Source organism: Lepus europaeus, chromosome 10 (genome assembly GCF_033115175.1).
Source record: "Lepus europaeus isolate LE1 chromosome 10, mLepTim1.pri, whole genome shotgun sequence".
In the NCBI taxonomy this organism is placed as follows: domain Eukaryota; kingdom Metazoa; phylum Chordata; class Mammalia; order Lagomorpha; family Leporidae; genus Lepus; species Lepus europaeus.
The window spans coordinates 27,296,310-27,317,452 of NC_084836.1; the positions used below are offsets into that span (position 1 = coordinate 27,296,310).

Consider the following 21,143-nt stretch of genomic DNA (forward strand, 5'->3'; position numbering starts at 1 on the left):
CCTGCCCAGTCTGCACATTTCCAACACCACGGTCACTCTGCCTTTCTTTATACCAGGGTGAATTCTCCTGGGGCCTCTCTGAACTATTCTGAAAGTATCTTTGCCTTCTCAGACTCTTCTGCTCACAGAACCAGCATTTCAAACTTCTGAGTATTTGAAATTCTCATTATCGTGGTTTTCATCTAAAAGGTACTGGGAATAACCAAGTGTACCTCCTTTGGTTTATAATGAAATGAACTAATCTATGTACTCATTTAGCATTGTGTCCAGCCCTAAATGTTCCTCACTGGTTTCCTGCATTCATATTTCCAGTTTCTTAAACACACGCCTTGTTCCTCTCATAGTTCAGTACCACTTCACCGCCTATTTCCTATGTTTACCAAGCTCTTCCATCATGGTCTGCACGTCTGTTTTGTTCTTATCCTTTTTTTTTTTTTTTAAATTTTTGACAGGCAGAGTGGACAGTGAGAGAGAGACAGAGAGAAAGGTCTTCCTTTTGCCGTTGGTTCACTCTCCAATGGCCGCCGCGATAGGCGCGCTGCGGCCGACGCAACGCGCTGATCCGATTGCAGGAGCCAGGTGCTTCTCCTGGTCTCCCATGGGGTGCAGGGCCCAAGGACTTGGGCCATCCTCCACTGCACTCCCTGGCCACAGCAGAGAGCTGGCCTGGAAGAGGGGCAACCGAGACAGGATCGGTGCCCCGACCGGGTCTAGAACCCTGTGTGCCGGCGCCGCAAGGCGGAGGATTAGCCTAGTGAGCCGCGGCGCCAGCCTGTTTGGTTCTTATCCTTGATTTAGGACTCCACTTCCTTAGGAAGCCTTCCTTGGGGACTGCGTTGTGGGGAAGCAGGTTGAGCTGAGTGTGGATAGAGTACAAGCTGTTGTTTCTGATCCAGCTTCCTGCTAACGCACATAGAAGGCAGTGCATGATGGCCCAAGTGCTTAGGTCACGCCACTCATGTGGAAGCCAAGGATTAAGTTCCTGGCTCCTTACTTCCACCTAGGCCAGACAGGGCTGTTGTAGCCATTTGAGGAGTGAACCAATGGATAGAGGATCTGTCTCTCTGCCTTTCAAATAAACAAGCCTTTTTCTCTCTCTTTTTAAAAGAGTTCTCAGTTAATGCCTCTTTGTACTCAGATTGCACATTGGAGGGGTCTCCATTAAAACCCTTAACAACTGGATTCTAATTGTTTACATGTCGCCTCCACTGGAACTCATGGTCAGCTTGTTCATCTTGGGATTCACATTTCCTAACACAGCACTTGGCACGTGATTCATTCACACACTACCACTGTGTTAGGGTGCTGGGAAACCCTGCGGTTAAGTAGTTAAGGGCATACGGCTTGGTAGACCTGCCTAGGGACAAACAACTCCACTTTCTCCTGGGTTCTCCAATCCTCTCTTTGGTCATTGGTCCAAACTGGCAACTCTGCCTCTGAGCCGCCAGGGCCAGGTGTTCGGAAATCATTCTTCGAGGCCCGGAACTCGCTCCAAGTCTTTCCTTTAGGCTACCCAAGGAGCTTAACCGGTAAGAGGCCCGGCTTGGGCCCTTGCCAGGGTCTGGATAACCAGTGACACCCAAAGTCAGAGGCTCTACAAACGACTCGCGGTCCTGCGATCCCCCAGAGGGAGCAGCGGGCGCTTCGGGCCGTCCCGCAGGCGGGGCCTCTACCGCCAGCCCCGCCAGCGCCCGACGCCGGCACACTGAATGAAGGAACCAAGCAATGAATGGGCTACGTCAGAGGCCGGGCTTCTGTTACGTCGCCCACCCGCGCGGGCGTGGCCGTGGATAAGGGGTGGGGGGGCTGCCGGCCCGGGCCACCCAGTCCCACTTTCACGCGGCAGGCTCGGCCACGAGCGCTGCAGCTCCGCGCCGCCCGCGCCGCCTCCCCCAAGTCCCTGCCCCGCCGCGGAGCGTCACTTCCGCCACCCCCGGCCGGGGCTGGGGCGGGGAGCGCGGGGGAGGGGGCCAGGTCTGAGGGAAGCCCGCCCGCGCCCGAGCAGGGACTACATTTCCCGAGGGGCCTCGGCGGCGGCGGCGGCGGCGGGCGCGGCAACGTCCCCCGGAAGTGGAGTCCGGGACTTCCACTCGTGCGTGAGGCGAGCGGAGCCGGAGACGAGACGAGAGGCCGAACTCGGGATCTGACAAGATGGCCGGGCTGCCCCGCAGGATCATCAAGGTAACCGCCCGGCCGAGCCTCCGGTTCCTCGCCTTGCTCTGGTCCGCCCGGCGGGGCGGGCAGCGTCATCCTTTGCTTCTTGCGGCCCTCAGCCCGCGCTGAGAAGGAGGCCCGGGGCAGTGCGGAGAGGGTCTGGCCGCCGCAGCGAGCGAAGTCGGGCTCTGGGGAGGGGGCGCTGGGGCGACTTCCGGCCGCGGCGGGGCAGCCGGGCGGCGGGGACTTGAGGCTTCCTAGCTGACGCCCAGCGGGCGGAGGAGGCCTCACCCGCGCCCCGGCGCAGGGAGGGCCGGCGAGGCTGCGGGGCTGCGGGGCTGCTGGTCTTGGGCGCGGGCCTCGCAGGCTCATAGATCGACCACCCTCTGGCGAAGGCCGCGGGCGCGTCGTGACCCGGACCCTGGGCGGGGGCTGTGACCCAACACTGCCCCTCGGTCCCGGAACCCGCTTTCCGGCCGGGCAGGAGCGCCGGGGGTGCGGCAGCCCCGGGTGCAGAATGAATGAACCGGGAGGGTGAGACCGGGCGGGGCGCTGCGCCCCGGGAGGCGGCTCCTCGAGGGCCGCGATCCCTGCAGCGGTCGGCACATGGCTCCCCGTTGGCCGCTGCGGTCCGCGGCCGTGGGGGCTCCGCGCCCCGCCGCCCTGGCTTCCGCGAGCGGCTCAGCTTCTGCACACGTTTCCGCTCGTTATCTTCGCGAAGTGATTTTACTCTGGTTGGCAAACTCTTCCAGAGGCTGTTTGTGTTGCGAGGAAGTAGTTGCCCCGAAGGCTGGGGGAGGCCCGCAGTTAGGGGGCATCCGGTGAAATCTGTTCAGAGCCTCTCGATTTTGTGCGCTGTAGTTATTAAGCCATTCTTGGGCTCTTTGTGAGTGTTGTACTTTGACAAGTATAGATGGAATCATGGCGAATTCGACATCTTTGTAAGGTCTTTTCATAATATCGTCCAATCCTCAGACATGAGAGGTTTCTTGTAATTCATGAAAACTAAATCTTAAGCTTTTCGGTCAGTGTGTGTGTTTGTGAGAGAGAGAAGAGAAGAGAGAGGGGAGGGGAGAGGGGAGAGGGGAGAGGGGAGAGGGAGAGAGAGAAGGAAGGAAGGAAGGAAGGAAGGAAGGAAGTTAGTTGAACATCTGCATAGCTCAATATGCCAGCTAAGGGTACTGAATTGCAGCATCATTTTGGTTGATAAACCTAGTGAACGAGTATTTAATCTCGTTGGTTCTTCTAAGTTCTAAGGGAGATGCGACTAAGTGGGAAGACCTATTAGGCTTTGAAGGATGATGTATTGTGAAGTGCTTCGTGCAGTTACAATAAAATATATCCGTGATGGGGTTATCACCGACCTGACAGTGCTTGAGTTAGAGAAATAAGAGGTTTCATAGGGTAGAAATTACTAGAAATGCGGGAAGTAGAAGAAATTGTCAGTGAGCACTGCAGTCTAGTAACATGAACCTTCGTAGTGGGAATTTGTTGTATGATCGATTTGTCTCGAACCGTCTCACCAGCTTTAGTTTTCATGTGCTTTGGAAGATCCTTACAGTATGGTTAGTTATAATGCAGTCACACGGTCCTCACCTGTTTATCTAGACCTCACCTGAAAAGTGAGAGTTGTACACCATATATATTTTATTTGCTGTAACTCACTTTATGGACTCAGTACATAACAAATTGACACTAAAGATAATTCTCTAAAATAGTGTGCTAAACAATTAACTTGTTTATTTTTCCCCCTTTTGCTTGCTTCTGAAAGTATTCTTAAGTCATATCAAAGTTTTGGGTGGAGAAATAAATTCTGTGGGACCTTGTTTATAAATTTACAAGGTTGAAGACAGTAAATTGAAGTTTCCATGAGTAACTCACTTGGCACACAATACTTTATACTAGGCAGTATAGTTTACTGTTTAAGACAGTAATAATTCCTGCTGTAATATATAATTGTTTTACAATATCTTGTTGATAACATCTATTTAGTGAATGGGACCTTGATTTGGATTTTTGTCTAGTTAAAATTAGGTGGTTTTAGTTTAATGTTATTTCTAGCTTTGAAGGACTGTTTTCTCTAATTCCTACAATGGATTAGAAGATTATTTTTTAATCATGTATTATGTGGGTTTTATGCATTGTGTGTGCTTTTATTATGTAGATTGCTTTATAATCTGTGAAAATGATTGTTATTTTTATAAAAGATTTATTTATTTATTTGAAAGAGTTGGAGGGAGAGACAGAAAGAGATCTTTCATTCACAGATTCACTCAGACTGAAGCCAGGAGCCACCAGTTTCATCCAGGTCTCCCACGTGGGTGGCAGGGGCCTAAACACTTGAGCTTTTTCCTCTGTTTTTCCCAGGACATTATCAGGGAACTGGATTGGAAGTGGAGCAGTCAGGCCACAAACCGGTGCTCGTATGGGGTGCCTGCATCGCCAGTCTCCTGAAAATGATTATTTTTAAAATATCAGAACTTATTTTTCAACGTTAGCTTTTGGCTGTCATCCACCATACAAGCAAGGTTCCATGTGCAATATAGTGGTAGATGGGGCTAGCTGTACTGTTTTGTTGTGTTAGGGACATACTTTTTGTTGCTTAATTGTTAATTATCTCTTGGTGACCTTTGACTTTCAAAGCCTAAAAAGTAGAGCTGATTATAATATCAGTGTTACTGTTCTAATCTAATGAAAATATAAAAATGTTTGAGTTGAACGAATATGATGTAATGTTCCTCATAAGGGCCATTATTTACATTTGCCTGTTCAACCATTTGATATTTGCAAATGAGTCAGTATGTTGTACAGTCTGGACACCAATTTAAATGACCCCTAAGATTTTAAAACGGTGAGAGACAGAACTGGGGACTTGACTAGTGTGACCTTCCCCATGGAAAAGAAGTAATGTATGTACAAGTAACCTTCACAACTGTAAATGACTATGCAAATAAAAGATGAATTTTTAAAATTATTATTCATCCAGTTGCTGTCTTACTCAAATCTGATACTCAATCCAGTAGCAAATTCTGTGGGCTCTACTCTCCAAAAGACATCCTAAATGAGACCTGTTTCCTCATTTCTCACAAACCACTGTTCAGTTCCATCATTTGTTGCCTGGCCTGTTGTACTAGCTTATTTCTAAACAGAAGTTAGTGTTACCTTTTAAAAATCTAGATCATTTTACTCCCTTGCTAAAAACTACAGAGTTTCTCCTCATATTTAACAATACAGACTTTACTTTTTACCTCCTAGCTACCAGGCCCTACGTACATCTGGAATTTGCCTACCTCTGTCATCTGCACTTTTCTCCCTGGGTCCCTGGACTGTAACTACACTGTTGATTTGTACTCTGAACAATAAGTGGCCAAGCTTACTCCAGTTATAGGGCTTTCCTCTTGTTGCATTGCTTCGTTTGTTGCATTCTTCAGTTCTTTAGTTCACGTGTCATATCCACAGAGAGTTCTGCCTTAACTGTCCTGTATAAACCAGTTTCCATTCTCTTCCCCCAGTTTCTTTTCTCCAGATATCTTCTGTCTTATAGCATACAGAACTGCTCAGTTATTGTGCCGTAAAGCTCCATGAAGACAAGAACCCTTGGGCTACCTAGGCATGGCTCATTAATGCTGGAATAATCCCTGGTACATAGTAAGCACTGACCTATTGACTATGAAGGAGCCTTAATCTCTTTAGAAAAACATTATAAGAGAGTTATTTTATGTCCTAATTTGACATTGTTACTGTTTAGTAGATTCTATCTGAACCAGTATCTGAGCTAAAAGTTGGTCTCTATTTATAAATTTAAAGTCAAAGCACAGCAATCTTTTGTGTTGACTAGAACAAACAGCACAGTTGAAAGGCTCTAAAAGGTACATAAAATTTTGATTCCACATCAGTTCTTCAGCTCAGTTCTTATCCTTGCACAACCACTATTGTGTATCCTTCCAGAATGACCAGAACAACTTGTTGCATCTGTAAGTTTGGCTTCTTCCGTTTATCTCATGCAGAGTTACAGAGAGAGGGATCTTCACTCCCCAGCTGGCTGCAAAGGCTGGACCTGGGCTGATCTGAAACTAGGAGTTTCCTCCAGGTCTCACACGTGTGTGCAGGGGCCCAAGCACTCCTTTCCCAAGCCATTAGCAGGAAGCCAGATTGGAAGCGGAGCAGCAGGTACTCAAACTGGTGCCCATATGGGATGCTGGCACCACAGGTGGAGGCATAATCTACTGCACCACAGTACTCTCCCCTCATGCAAATACTTTTTTTTTTTTTTTTAAGATTTATTTATTTACTTGAAAGAGTTGCACAGAGAAAGGAGAGGCAGAGAGAGAGAAGTGTTTTCCATCTGGTGGTTCACTTCCCAATTGGCTGCAATGGCCGGAGCTGTGCCGATCAGGAGCCAGGAGCCAGGAGCTTCTTCCGGGTCTCCCACATGGGTGCAGGGGCCCAAGGACTTGGGCCATCTTCTACTGCATTTCTAGGCCGTAGCAAAGAGCTGGATCGGAAGTGGAGCAGCCAGGACTCGAACTGGCGCCCATATGGGATGCCAGCGCTTCAGGCCACGGCATTAACCCACTGTGCCACAGCGCCGGCTCCCACAAATACTTCTGTCCCTTCCACTCCAACCACCAATGTATCTTTCAGGCAACTTATTTTTTTTAAAAAAATATTTATTTATTAATTTGAAAGAGTTAGAGAGAGAGAGAGAGGTCTTCCATCCACTGGTTCACTCCCCAGTTGGCTGCAATGGCTGGAGCTACGCCCATCTGAAGCCAGGAGCCAGGAGCTTCTTCTGGGTCTCCCACACGGGTGCAGGGGCCCAAAGACTTGGGCCATCCTCTACTGCTTTCCCAGGCCATAGCAGAGAGCTGGATTGGAAGTGCAGCAGCCAGGACACAAACCAGTACCCATATGGGATGCCAGCACTGTAGACGGTGGCTTTACTGGCTATGTCACAGTGTTGGCCCCCAGGTAACTCCTTTTTAAAAGACTGCTTTGTGGAACCAAATGATTACTTACTGATAACTGTATTCCCAAAACTGTGTTCTACAAGCAGTGCTGTAATGAGTACTTTTGTGTATAAGGAATTTTGCTCAAGTGTGAGTAGTTCTGTTTTTAACTATATTTTTAAAGTTTATTTTATGTGTCTCCTCTCCTGGGCCAGAACCCTTTTAATCTCTGGAAATGGCTGAGAGTTAAAGTCACCAAGGTTAAAAAGTACCTACAGTATCTCTCTAAAATGAGAGATCCTCCTTAATCCTCTCAAAAAGAAGGAGCAGAGTTACTTTGGGAATAAGTGAGATCTGTAATTATTACCTCGGTCTGAAACAAATTGATTTTAGCTTTATTTGTTACATTGATACAGTGACATGCTTTTGTCTTTTCAACATTAATCATGGAACAGTAGTTTTAGGAAGCAGTGCCCAAAGAGTTGACTTATTTCATTAAAACCTAGCAGACTAGCCTGCTGAGATTAAAATTTCACCAATCTTTCCCAAAATCTATTTTATTATTTCGTAAGATTTAGTTTCAAATTGTTAAAAATCCTCTATGATCTGGTTTTGCCTCAAGAATTTTTAGGTTTATTTTTTAATAATAGTTTTTGAAAATATAGGTACTATTTTTCCTCACTTTTTTTTTTTTTTTTTTTTTTGACAGGCAGAGTGGATAGTGAAAGAGAGAGACAGAGAGAAAGGTCTTCCTTTTTGCCATTGGTTCACCCTCCAATGGCCGCTGCGGCCAGCGCATCATGCTGATCTGAAGCCAGGAGCCAGGTGCTTCTCCCGGTCTCCCAAGCGGGTGCAGGGCCCAAGGACTTGGGCCATCCTCCACTGCCTTCCCGGGCCATAGAAGAGAGCTGGCCTGGAAGAGGGGCAACCGGGATAGAATCCGGCGCCCCAGCCGGGACTAGAACCCGGCGTGCCGGCGCCGCAAGGTGGAGGATTAGCCTGTTAAGCCACGGCGCCGGCCTTTTTCCTCACTTTTTAAAAGCCCTACTTTAGGTAGGTAGTATAATGTATAGGAAACTGTTTTTAATAAGTAGTTTAGAAAAGTAGCTTTTTTTTCTTTGAAGATTTATTTTATTTTTTGTAACTTTAATAAATATAAATTTCCAAAGTACAACTTTTGGATTACAGTGGCTTTTCCCCCCCATAACCTCCCTTCCACCTGCAACCATCCCATCTCCCACTCCCTCTCCCATCCCATTCTCCATTAAGATTCATTTTCAATTATAAAATTTATATACAGAAGATCTACTTAGTATTTACTAAGTAAAGATTTCAACAGTTTGCACCCACACAGACAAACAAAGTATAGAGAACTGTTTTAGTAGTAGTTTTACCATTAATTCACATAGTACAACACATTAAGGACAGAGATCCTACATGGGGAGTAAGTGCACAGTGACTCCTGTTGTTGATTTAACAATTGACACTCTTATTTATGATATTAGTAATCACCTGGGGCTCTTATCATGAGCTGCCAAGGCTACAGAAGCCTCTTGAGTTCACCAACCCTGATCTTATTTAGATAAGGCCATAGTCAAATTGGAAGTTATCCTGATGGAAGGAAGACCTTTCTATCTCTCTCTCATTGTCTAACTGCCTGTCCAAAAAAAAAAAAAAAAAAAAAAGTAGAAGTTCTCTCCTCCCTTCAGAGAAAGGTACCTCCTTCTTTGGCCCATTCTTTCCACTGGGATCGCACAGAGATCTTTCATTTAGGTTTTTGTTTTTTGTTTTTTTTTGCCACAGTGTCGTGGCTTTCCATGTCTGAGAAACTCTCATGGGCTTTTTAACCAGATCCGAATGCCTTAAGGGCTGATTCTGAGGCCAGAGTGCTGTTTAGAACATCTGCCATTCTATGAGTCTGCTGTGTATCCCACTTCCAATGTTGGATCGTTCTCTCCTTTTTAATTCTATCAGTATTAGTATTTTATTTTATTTTAAAGATTTTTATTTATTTGAGAGCATTATGGACAGTGAGAGGGAGAGACAGAAAGGTCTTCCTTCCACTGGTTCACTCCCCAAATGGCTGCAAGGGCCAGAGCTGCGCCGATCTGAAACCAGGAGCTTCTTCAGGTCTCCCACATGGGTGCAGGGGCCCAAGCACTTGGGCCATCTTCTACTGCTTCCCCAGGCCACAGTAGAGAGCCAGATTGGAAGTGGAGCAGCCGAGACTAGAACCAGTGTCCATATGGGATGCCGGCGCTGCAGGTGGAGAATTAACCTACTGAGCCACAGTGCTGGCCCCAAGTTTTATTTTATTTGAAAGAGTTAAGAGGGAGATCTTCAATCTGTTGGGGCCAGGCCAAAACCAGGAGCCAGGAGCTTCATTTGGGTTTCTCATGTAGACCCTTGGGCCATCTTTGCTGCTTTTCCCAGGCCATTAACAGGGAGCTGGATTTGAAGTGGAGCCACTGGTACTTGAACTGGCGCCAATATGGGATGCTAGCATTACAGCAGTTACTTTACCCATTATGCCACAATACTGGCCCTCTGAAAATCTTTGATCCCTCCCCCCCCCAAACACACATTAAAAAGAAAGCATGGGAAAAACTTACCATGATGATGATGGACCTGTCAAATTGTAATTAAAATCACCTTTGGAAACTTGTATAGAAAAAATTGAGTGGAAACAAGTATCAGGATTTTTTTCGTTGTTGCCACTTTCAACAATTTTCTGAGTTTCCTAGGAAAGTGAATTTTATTTTTTGTATATGACTTCTAATAATTTGGGTTCTTTTATTTTTAAATTAATTAGTTGTTCACAGATCTATATGGTTTGTAGATAAAATTCTACGAACATAATGAGATTCCTTTTCTCCTTTCCTGCCACACTCCTTTCTGTCTTTCTCTTTTGTTTCTTTTTTAAATTTATTGATTTTTAAGTTTCTGGGAATTTGGATTCTTGTCATGTGTATTCGTGGATTCCCTAGGTCTCCATGGACTCCATGGACTGCTTTTGGTAGTGATTGAACTTTGAGGCTATAAGGACACTGATAAAGTAATGTTTTAATTGTGGGATGTAAGCATAAGTGAAAGAAAATTAAAAACTAAAGTCTGTTGAGTGATATTTTTTAAATTCCTCTGTGTTGAGCACTTCCTTTAATCCAGACTGATCCACTCCCACACATTAGAAACTGAGTTTTGTCCAATTATCAAGCACTTCCTGAGTATCCACCTTACTAAGCTACAGTGACATCAGAAACGTTATACATTTGCCTTGCTGAAGTTTAGTTTTTTTTCTCCACATATGTTGTAACCACATAGAAAACATATTTTTCTCTCTCTTCAGGGATTTGTAGGCCAAAGAAGTTGGATGACTAGGATTTCTGACTTGTAATTCAGTACTTCCCTCTACCCCCATACCTTCTTTTTTTTTTTTTTTTTTTTTTTTTATTTTTGACAGGCAGAGTGGACAGTGAGAGAGAGACAGAGAGAAAGGTCTTCCTTTTGCCGTTGGTTCACCCTCCAATGGCCGCCGCGGTAGCGCGCTGCGGCCGGCGCACCGCGCTGTTCCGATGGCAGGAGCCAGGTGCTTCTCCTGTTCTCCCATGGGGTGCAGGACCCAAGCACTTGGGCCATCCTCCACTGCACTCCCTGGCCACAGCAGAGAGCTGGCCTGGAAGAGGGGCAACCGGGACAGGATCGGTGCCCCGACCGGGACTAGAACCCGGTGTGCCGGCGCCGCAAGGCGGAGGATTAGCCTGTTGAGCCACGGCGCCGGCCCCCCATACCTTCTAAGACAGTTTTTTTTTTTTTTTTTTGAAAGATTTCTGTTTGAAAGATAGTTACAGACAGAAGGAGAGACAGAAAGGTTTTCCTTCTGCTGGTTCACTCCCCGGATGGCTCCAGTGGCCAGAGCTGAGCCCATCTGAAGCCAGGAGCTTCTTCCACATCTTCCACGAGGGTGCAGGGGTCCAAGCACTTGGGCTGTGTTCCACTGCTTTCCCAGGCCATTAGCAGAGAACTGCTGCTTCTTTAGGTGCATTATCAGGGAGCTAGATCAGAAGTGGAACAATCTGGACTCAGATGGGATGCCTGCGTTGCAGCCAGTGGCTTAACCTGCTGCACTGCCACACTGGCCACTTTCTGTCTCTTGAGGACAGTTTGATTACTGTCTTCCTGTAAGGTAGGGACACAGTAGCTTTAGTTAGCTAGTAAGAATGCAAGGCTTGGGGCCAGCATTGTGGCTTAGCAGGTAAAGCCACCACCTGCGACGTTGGCAGCCCATATGGATGCTGATTTCTGGTTGGGCTGCTTCACTTCCCATCCAGTTCCATGCTGATGTGTTTAGGAAAGTAGTGGAAGATGACCCAGGTCCTTGGGCCCCTTCACCCACGTGGGAGATTGGAAAGAAGCTCCTGACTCCTGCCTTTGGCCTGGCCCAGCACCAGCTGTTGTGGCTATTTGGGGATTAAACTAGCAGATGGAAGATATCTCTCTGTAACTCTGACTTTCAAATAAATAAGTAAATCTTAAAAAAAGGGTGGGGGGCTGGCGCTGTGGTCTAGTGGGTAGAACTGCTGCCTGCAGTGCTGACATCCATATGGGTGCTGGTTCAAATCCCAGCTGCTGTACTTCTGATGCAGCTCTCTGCTATTGCCTGGGAAAGCAGTAGAAGATGGCCCAAGTCCTTGGGCCCCTGCACCCGCATGGGAGACCCAGAAGAAGCTCCTGGCTCCTGGCTTCAGATTGGCCCAGTTCAGGATGGAAGATATCTCTCTCCCTGCCTCTGCCTCTCTGTAACTCTGCCTTTCAAATAAATAAATAAATCTTAAAAAAAAAAAAAAGGAGCTTGATTTCTCTGTCAGTTATCTATTCATAAGATGTGCTTTAATTAAATTAACTGAATAAGTTATTTGTTGACATTTATTGAATGCATAATACATGTTCAGCTCTAAGCTAGGTAAAACAGAAGTTTACTGGCTAATGGAAAATAGTCGTGAAACAATAAATTACTGTGAGGTATGCTATCAAAGAAGAAATCCAGAGGATTTACCATAATCTAAGGATAAAGGAAAGGTATCTATTAGAAAGTATTTTTAAAACTTTAAGGTGACTAGGCAGAGAGGAGGGGAGTGTGAGTGAGTAAATGGGAAAGCAGATAAGAAAACGAAGGAGAGAGAATGGCATATTTCAGAATTCAGTATGTGTGATAGATGATGCCTTAAATACTTATTAGAGTCTCATCAAGAGCTGTTTTATTTCTATGATTTTGCATCCAGAACTCTTGGGCAAACCATTGTCGAGTTTTTCACTGCTAAATTCAGATTCATCAGTAAATCATATTCACCAAAGTGCATTCTAGCAACTGTTACTAAAATGAGATTGGTCAGTTTTTATTATGTCTATTTTTAGATATCTAGATATCATTTATTGACACTGTGTACTGGCCTAAGTATATTAATTCCAATAGCAGTTGTATCCCTGTTGTATAGCTAGAGGGACCTGCACAAATGAGTAAGTAGTTTGTAGAGCTGTGATTGGAACCTAGGTAGTCTGATTGTATTATATTCAGGTGCTGCAGGTGGAATGTGCCAGAACATATCTGCTCTTAGATAATAACTGGTAGTGCATGTATTTTAAAAAATTTATTATTTAAACAAATGAAATGGAAACATGTTCAAGTGCAGACTTAGCTTTTTTGTTTTGTTTTGTTTTTCAGTTGGTAGAGGCTTTTGCATAAGTGTGGGGTTCTGTTTAGAGATATAGTTCTTAAATTCCTTAAAGGAATGCCTGTGTTCTGAGTGGCATATTCTTCTCCTGGATCCCTGGACCTGGAGAAGTTTATGGTTTCTTCAGAGAGCAATTATTCCTCGTTCCTGTTATTTCTTAACAGCAGAATATATTTGAGATATCACTGAATGAGACTGTAGCTATTCTTAATTTTGGACAAGTTTTTTTTTTTTTTTTTTGAACCTCAATAAAACCTTGCCTTGTAACTGAATACCAAGCTGATAAGTTTTTTTCTTCCCCCTAATTGTGCTTGAAAACCCCAGTACCACCAACCCCTTCAATTTTGCCTCTCTTGGAGCCCCTCTCCTGGGCACTCTGCCAGGAGGTCTCTGACTTAAATTAATCTTGCTTTTAAATTAAAACAGTAAAACTGAAAGTACCTTAGAATAATCTTACACTTATTTATATATTGGGTTTTGTGTCTTCAGCTCCTGGGGTTAGGGAACCTAATAATTTCATTACTCCCAGTTGGAGAGAATAAGTAAAAATACTTTTCTGATATAATTCTCCCTGTTCCTGCAAATGCAATTCTTGATTTGATGCTTTTTTGGAAAAGTCATTTCTTTTCACAGTTGGAGGCACAATGATTTAGAAGTATAAAGCTTGCCTTTTCTTAGCTTTAGCTGTGAAAGAACTATTCCCAGTAAGTAACTGTTTCAAATAAGGAAGGGTATCCAGCCTGTCTTTATTATTGTGGTTCAGATGAGGGTTAAACTTAAAGTGCTGCAAGCTCAGTTCAAGTGCCTGCCTCCGATTGATTTGGAAAGGAATATTTGGCCAAGTATTTGCTGTTTCTTACCAGAATCTTAGTTCAGTTGACAGGGCAGCTAATGTAATGACAAGAGTTGTAGAAACTATCAGGTATTTTCTCTGAACACTTGTTTATAATCTGAATGTTTATTTCATGGTTAAGTATTTTTTTTTTAAGATTTATTTATGTATTTATTTGAATGGCAGTTACAGAGAGGGGGAGGGAGAGGTCTTCACCCGCTGGTTCACTCCCCAAATGGCTGCATTGACTGGAACTGGACGATCTGAGGCCAGGAGCTTCCTCCAGGTCTCCCACACGGGTGCAGGAGCCCAAGCACTTGGACCATCTTCTGCTTTCCCAGGCCACAGCAGAGAGCTGGACTGTAATTGGAGCAGCCGGGACTTGAACCGGTGCCCGTATGGGAAGCTGGCACTGCAGGTGGCAGCTTTACCCACTGTGCCACAGTGCTGGCCCCCATGGTTAAGTATCAGAATTGTCTGAGGGTATTTTGTAAATTTGACAGTTGCTGGCTTCTTGCTTTCAGAGCTCCAGATGATTGTGGTGTGCTTGACTTGAATGCAAAAGTGGGTAGAATATGGGGACACAATTGCAGTCATGCAATTCCTGCCTTACATATTGAAAATACAGGGCTGGCCCTGTGGCATAGCGGGTAAAGCCGCCGCCTGTAGTGCCGGCATCCCATGGGGCACCGGTTCTAGTTCCAGCTGCTCCTCTTCTGATCCAGCTCTCTGCTATGGCCTGGGAAAGCAGTAGAAAATGGCCCAAGTCCTTGGCCCCCTGCACCCACTTGGGAGACTTGGAGGAAGCTTCTGTCTTCAGATTGGCACAGCTCTGGCTGTTGCAGCCATCTGGGAAGTGAACCATCTGATGGGAGACCTCTCTCTCTGTCTCTACCTCTCTAACTCTGTCTTTCAAATAAGTAAATCTTCAAAAAAAAAAAAAAAGAAAATACGAAGGTGTTAATGGAACAGCAGAAAATTGGTAAGCTGGGCAGGGAAAACCCTGAAGATTGGCTTTAAGAAAAGATTTCTAGAGAGTGATATTTGAACTGAAGTTTTTGATGGATAGGTATAAAAGTAGGGTGAGGGAATAGTGTGTCCTTCTAAGTTAAGACATACCAAATTCTAGGGAGATATTTGAGTAGTGCTAAAACTGTAACATGAGTCAGCACTTCTGTGCTTGGACTACAGAAAGCTTTCAGGTTAAGAAGTTGCTTATTCCCCCCTGAAGTGTAACTGATGAGTATGTGATCTTTACTGAAAATTCAGTTAATACTTGTATAGCAAACATGTTATTTACTGAAAATAGATAATAATTTCCCCTTCACTTTCTTTTGATGCTAATCTTTTGTTCATAGATGACATACTAGACTCTGACTGAATAGTGAACAAAATCCTGGCCTGTGCCGTGGCTCACTAGGCTAATCCTCTGCCTGTGGCGTCGGCATCCTGGGTTCTAGTCCCTGTTGGGGCACCGGATTCTGTCCCAGTTGCTCCTCTTCCAGTCCCGTTCTCTGCTGTGGCCCGGGGGGCAGTGGAGGATGGCCCAAGTGCTTGGGCCCTGCACCCTCATGGGAGACCAGGAGGAAGCACCTGGCTCCTGGCTTCAGATCGGCGCAACACGTCGGCCGTAGCGACCACTTCGGGGGGCGAACCAACGGAAAGGAAGACCTTTCTCTCTGTCTCTCTCTCTCTCACTGTCTAACTCTGCCTGTCAAAAAAAAAAAAAAAAAAAAAAGAAACCAAAATCCTAAATGGTTCATTTTTTTTGAGGTATAATTTACACAACATAAAATTTGCCTTTTTAGGGCTTATAATTTTGTGGTTTTAATATATTCACAAATTTTTGCAACCCTCACCGCTATCTAATTCCTGAAGATTTTCATCATCCCCAAAAGAAATCCTCTGCACTCTCAGTTCCTGTACCCCCAACCCCTGCCAACCACTGATCTACTTTCTGTCTCTGTGTGTCTGCCTATTCTGCACATTTTATGTAAATGGAATCATACAATATGTAGCTGTTTCTGTCTGGCTTCTTTCACTTAACACAGTGTTTTCAAGGTCATTTATAGCATAGTATGTATCTGTATTTCATTCTTTTCTGGATTATTTTAGCTGAAGTTTTTTATAAATCCATACTTTAAGAAATGGCAATGCTGAAGGAAGCAAGGCAGAATTTTTAGGAGATAGGTAATCTAATCTGTACTGGCTCCCATAAACCCAGTCACATTTGGAGCCTGCATTGGTTTAGAACATTTAAAAATATTCTTTAGGCCTTGTGAGCCATTATTATAAAAAGATTTTAGTGGTACTAAGTTTTTTGTTGTTTTTTTTTTTAAGATTTATTTATTTGAGATGCAGAGTTAACAAAGAGGTGGGGGAAAGAGAGTTTCCATCTGCTGGTTCACTTTCCAAGTGTTCGCAATAGCCAGGGCTGGACCAGGCTGAAGTCTGGAGTGTGAATACAGGGGCCCAAGCACTTAGGCCATTCTTTGCTTCTTTCCCAGGTGCATTAGCAGGGAGCTGGATTGCAAGTGGAGCAAAACAGGACTGGAACTGACACTTATATGGGATACTGGCACTGCAGGCAGTGGCTTAACCTACTGTACCACAGTGCCGGTCCCTAGTCTTTTATCTAAAGAGTAGATTTGATTGATGAATTCTCTTAAGAAATTTGAACAATTCTGTTGAATACTGATAGGAATCAGATTTGGATTATATATACTTTTTTTTTAAGACTTTTTTTCTTAAAGACTTTATTTATTTATTTATTTGAGAGGTAGAGTTACAGACAGTGAGAGGGAGAGACAGAGAAAGGTCTTTTATCCGTGGGTTCACTCCCCAAATGGCCATATGGCCGGAGCTGCACCGATCCGAAGCCAGGAGCCAGGTGCTTCCTCCTGGTATTCTCTTCGAGTATAGGGGCTCAAGCACCTGGGCCGCCACCTACTGCTTTCCCAGGCCACAGCAGAGAGCTGGATTGGAAGTGGAGCAACCGGGACTCGAACTGGCACCCACATGGGTTGCTGGTGCCACAGGTGGAGGGTTAACCTACTGCACCACGGTGCCAGCCCCCGGATTATATATTCTTAATCTCAGGGATTGAGAGGTTGTGACTTTGGCCAACCCACTGACTTTCTCTAGGCTAGTTCTTTTTTTTTCCCCTTAAGATTTATTTGTTTATTTTTAAAGATCTATTTATTTGTTTGAAAGAGTTAACAGTGAGAGAGAAGGAGAGGCGCAGAGAGAGAGAGAGAGAGAGTCTTCCATTCGCTGGTTCACTCCCCAATTGGCTGCAGTGGCCAGAGCTATGCTGATCCGAAGCCAGGAGCCAAGAACCTCTTCTGGGTCTCCTGCACGGTGCAGGAACCCAGGGATTTGGGCCATCCTCTCCTGCTTTCCCAGGCCATAGCAGAGAGCTGGATCGGAAGTGGAGCAGCCAGGACACGAACTGGTGCCCATATGGGATGCCAGCATTGCAGGCGGCGTCGTTCCACCAAACTATGTGGGCTTTTAAAGCCTTTTCTGGATTTTTTTGGTAGCAGTCTTAGAATTCATCCTTCTGTCTTCACTTCTTCATTTCTCCACTTCTCCACCTTTCCCTCATCCAACACAAAAAGGCAGATACACACACACACAGACAGCCCTCCCTTGTGTGTAGGATTGAGTGTAGACTCCTTAACCTTACCTGCAAGACTTTTTTACAACCTGGTCCTTTTTTTTTTTTTTTTTTTTTAACAGGCAGAGTGGACAGTGAGAGAGACAGAGAAAGGTCTTCCTTTTCTGTTGGTTCACCCCCCCTAGTGGTCGCTGCGGCCGGTGCACCGCGCTGATACAATGGCAGGAGCCAGGCGCTTCTCCTGGTCTCCCATGCGGGTGCAGGGCCCAAGGACTTGGGCCATTCTCCACTTCACTCCCGGGCCACAGCAGAGAGCTGGACTGGAAGAGGCGCAACCGAGACAGAATCTGGCACCCCTACCGGGACTAGAACCCGGGGTGCTGGCGCCACAGGTGGAAGATTAGCCTATTGAGCCACAGCACCGGCCAGCCTGGCCCTTTCATCCTAATTATACCATTGATACTCCCTTCTTTGTGCTCTCTCTTTACAACCTGTGATAAGTTTACAAGTCAAAATGATGAATTTCTGCACTTCTAAATTATGCCATGTCTGGGCCTCTGTGGGAATGAATGACCAGTAAGCTGGTTCTCTGTGTTGTATAAACTGCAAATTGGATTAATGTACTGTAAGAATGTTGGGTGTTACACACAGGCCCTACAAGCAGACAGGAAGCCTGGAAGAGAAGTCCTCTCTTGAAGTTTCCCTATAGCACCTGCTTCTCTGCAGAATTTAACACCAGAATCACAAGGCATAGAAGGATATGAGAGACATTGAATTTGTATCTGACACACTAATTTCCTGCTGTAGAGGTTTGAAGGTAGAAGAAAACTACATGGCATGTCCCAGCCTATGATAGGTGGGGGGAAGAGGAAGAAGCCTTGAGATCTGGTAGTACTAAGCTTGATTGAAGTCCTGCAGAATTAGGGATTTAAAAAAAAAAAACACATTTATTTATTTATTTGAGAGGCAGAGTTACAGAGAGAGGGTGAGACAGAGAGAGAGAGAGAGGTCTTCCATCTGCTGGTTCACTCCCCAAATGGCCTCAATGGTCAGAGCTGGGCCTGTCCGAAGCCAAGAGCCAGGAGCTTCTTCCAGGTCTCCTAATGTGGCTTCAGGGGCCCAAGCACTTAGGCCATCTACTGCTGCTTTCCCAGATCATTAGCAAGGAGCTGAATCAGAAGTGGAGCAGCTGGGACTCTTTTTAACAGGCAGGTTGCCCATGTGGGATGCTGGCACTACAGGCTTAACCTACTATATGCCGCAGCACTGGCCTCAGAATTAGGGATTTTTATATAGGGGCTCCTTTTTTGATTATGTTTAAGAGAAGGGCTTCTCTCTTGTCTTTAGGCTTTGTTTGTTTTTTAAGATTTATTTATTTGAAAGGCAGAGTTTGGGGGGTGGTGAGAGAGAGAGAAATTACATTAGCAGGGAGCTGGATTAAAAGTGGAGCAGTTGGTGCCCATGTGGACTTTAGCCTCCATGCCACAGCCTTGTCTGTTTTTTTTTGTTGTTGTTGTTTTGTTTTTGTAAGTGAACAGAGAAGCATCTTTGTTTCAAATCAGTTGAAAAATTTCTCCACTTCAATGGAGTAAGCCACACATTTCAGGAAACACAGAACTTCCTGCCTGCCTCAACTAGGATATTATAGAAGAAAGGATTCGCTGGCACTGTGGCTCACTAGGTTAATCCGGTGCCTCTGCCTGCAGCACCGGTACCCTGGGTTCTAGTCCCGGTCGGGGTGCCAGATTCTTTCCCGGTTGCTCCTCTTCCAGTCCAACTCTATGCTGTGGCCTGGGAGTGCAGTGGAGGATGGCCCAAGTCCTTGGGCCCTTCACCTGCAAGGGAGACCAGGAGAAGCACCTGCCTCCTGGCTTTGGATCGGCGCAGCACACCAGCCATTTAGGGGCTGAACCAACGGAAGGAAGACCTTTCTCTCTGTCTCTCTCTCTCACTGTCTAACTCTGCCTGTCAAAAAAGAAAAGAAAGAATGAAAGAAAGAAAGGATTAGAGAGAAAATGCCGAGGGAGACAGGCAAATAAATGGTACTGTGGAGTTCACTTCTTTCCCTATCCTTGGTGACTCTGACAGGTCCAAGGATACTTTGTGTACCATCAGAACAAATTAAGAAACATTTTCTGTTTTTAGCTCTGACACATCTTAGAACTTTTTGTCACTCACCAGTCATGGATGCATAGGTATAAAACACTTAAGGGTGCTGAAGATTCCAGGATCTAGTGTACTGAGGTGTGAGATAAAGTGAGTCCGTTTCCTCATCCATGTTCAGTGTGCCTTTCTATAAAGCGTATTTGGAGGTTCTGAGGATTCAATGAAACAGTGTACCTGTGTGGAAGACCTGGAAGAATCTCCTGATTCCTGGCTTCAGATCAGCACACCAGAGAGAAAACTTCTCTCTCTGCCTCTGCCTCTCTGTAACTCTGCCTTTTAAATAAGTAAATAAATCTTTTTTTTTTTTTTTTTGACAGGTAGAGTGGACAGTGAGAGAGAGACAGAGAGAAAGGTCTTCCTTTTTGCCGTTGGTTCACCCTCCAATGGCTGCCGCGGTAGCGCACTGCAGCCGGCGCACCGCGCTGATCCGATGACAGGAGCCAGGTGCTTCTCCTGGTCTCCCATGGGGTGCAGGACCCAAGGACTTGGGCCATCCTCCACTGCACTCCCTGGCCACAGCAGAGAGCTGGCCTGGAAGAGGGGCAACCGGGACAGGATCGGTGCCCCGAACGGGACTAGAACCCAGTGTGCCGGCGCCGCTAGGAGGAGGATTAGCCTAGTGAGCCGCGGCGCCGGCCAATAAATCTTAAAAAAAGAAAAAAAGAAAGTTTCTGCCACCATGCATTTGAATGCCAACTTTCTCCTCAACATTATTAGTGTTTTTTTTTATCCTTGTTGATTCTTAGTATTAAAGACTATCTTGATAATGAGACATTGTGCCTTTAAAATATGGTTCCTCAAAAATATTTATTTAGCTTTTTTAGGGGACTTTTGCTTTTTTGGATAAATAGTATGTGTATATGCTAAAAAAATCATTGAAAAATGTCTCGGGGCCGGCGCCGTGGCTCACTTGGTTAATCCTCCACCTGTGGCACTGGTATCCCATATGGGCACTGGGTTCTAGTCCTGGTTGCTCCTCTTCCAGTCCAACTCTCTGCTGTGACCCGGGAGGGCAGTGGAGGATGGCCCAACTGCTTGGGCCCCTGCACCCACGTGGGAGACCAGAAAGAAGCACCTGGCTCTTGGCTTCGGGTCGGCATAGTTCCGGCCCTAGTGGCCATTTTGGGAGTGAACCAACGCAAGAAAGATCTTTGTCTCTCTCTAACTCTGTCAAATTAAAAAAAAAAAAAAGAAAAATGTCTCCCTCCTGTGTGTCACAGCCACCTGATCACTTTAAGGAAACTGTTTACTTAGATGATATAAATTTTTTTTTTTTAAAGATTTATTTGAGAGGTAAAGTTACAATGAGAAGGAGAGACAGAGAGAAAGGTCTTCCTTCCATTGGTTCACTCCCCAGATGGCCGCAACGGCCAGAGCTGTGCTGATCCAAAGCCAGGATCCTCCTGGCTCCTCCATGTGGGTGCAGGGACCCAAGCACTTTGGCCATCTTCTACTGCTTTCCCAGGCCATAGCAGAGAGCTGGATTGGAAGAGGGGCAGCCAGGACTAGAACTGGCGCCTATATAGGATGCTGGCGCCACTGGCGGAGGAATAACCTGGGGCTTTTTTTTTTTTTGAGGGTTTTTTTTCTTTTGAGATTTATTTATTTGAAAGGCAGAGTTACAGAGAAAGAAGGAAAAACAGATCTTCACAGCATCAGGCCTTTATAAATAAGTTATTTTAAGGATAACATTT

General features: G+C 45.5%; 1 protein-coding gene across 1 annotated transcript in view; it reads left to right on the plus strand.

The window, feature by feature from the left end:
* Positions 1–2,065: 2,065 nt before the first annotated feature.
* Positions 2,066–21,143, plus strand: part of UBE2N (ubiquitin conjugating enzyme E2 N) — a 39,786-nt gene continuing 20,708 nt past the window's right edge. Inside the window, exon 1 of the mRNA XM_062203133.1 lies at positions 2,066–2,181. Coding sequence (XP_062059117.1) covers positions 2,152–2,181 — 30 coding nt within the window. The 5' untranslated portion in view covers positions 2,066–2,151. The remainder of the gene's footprint in view (positions 2,182–21,143) is intronic.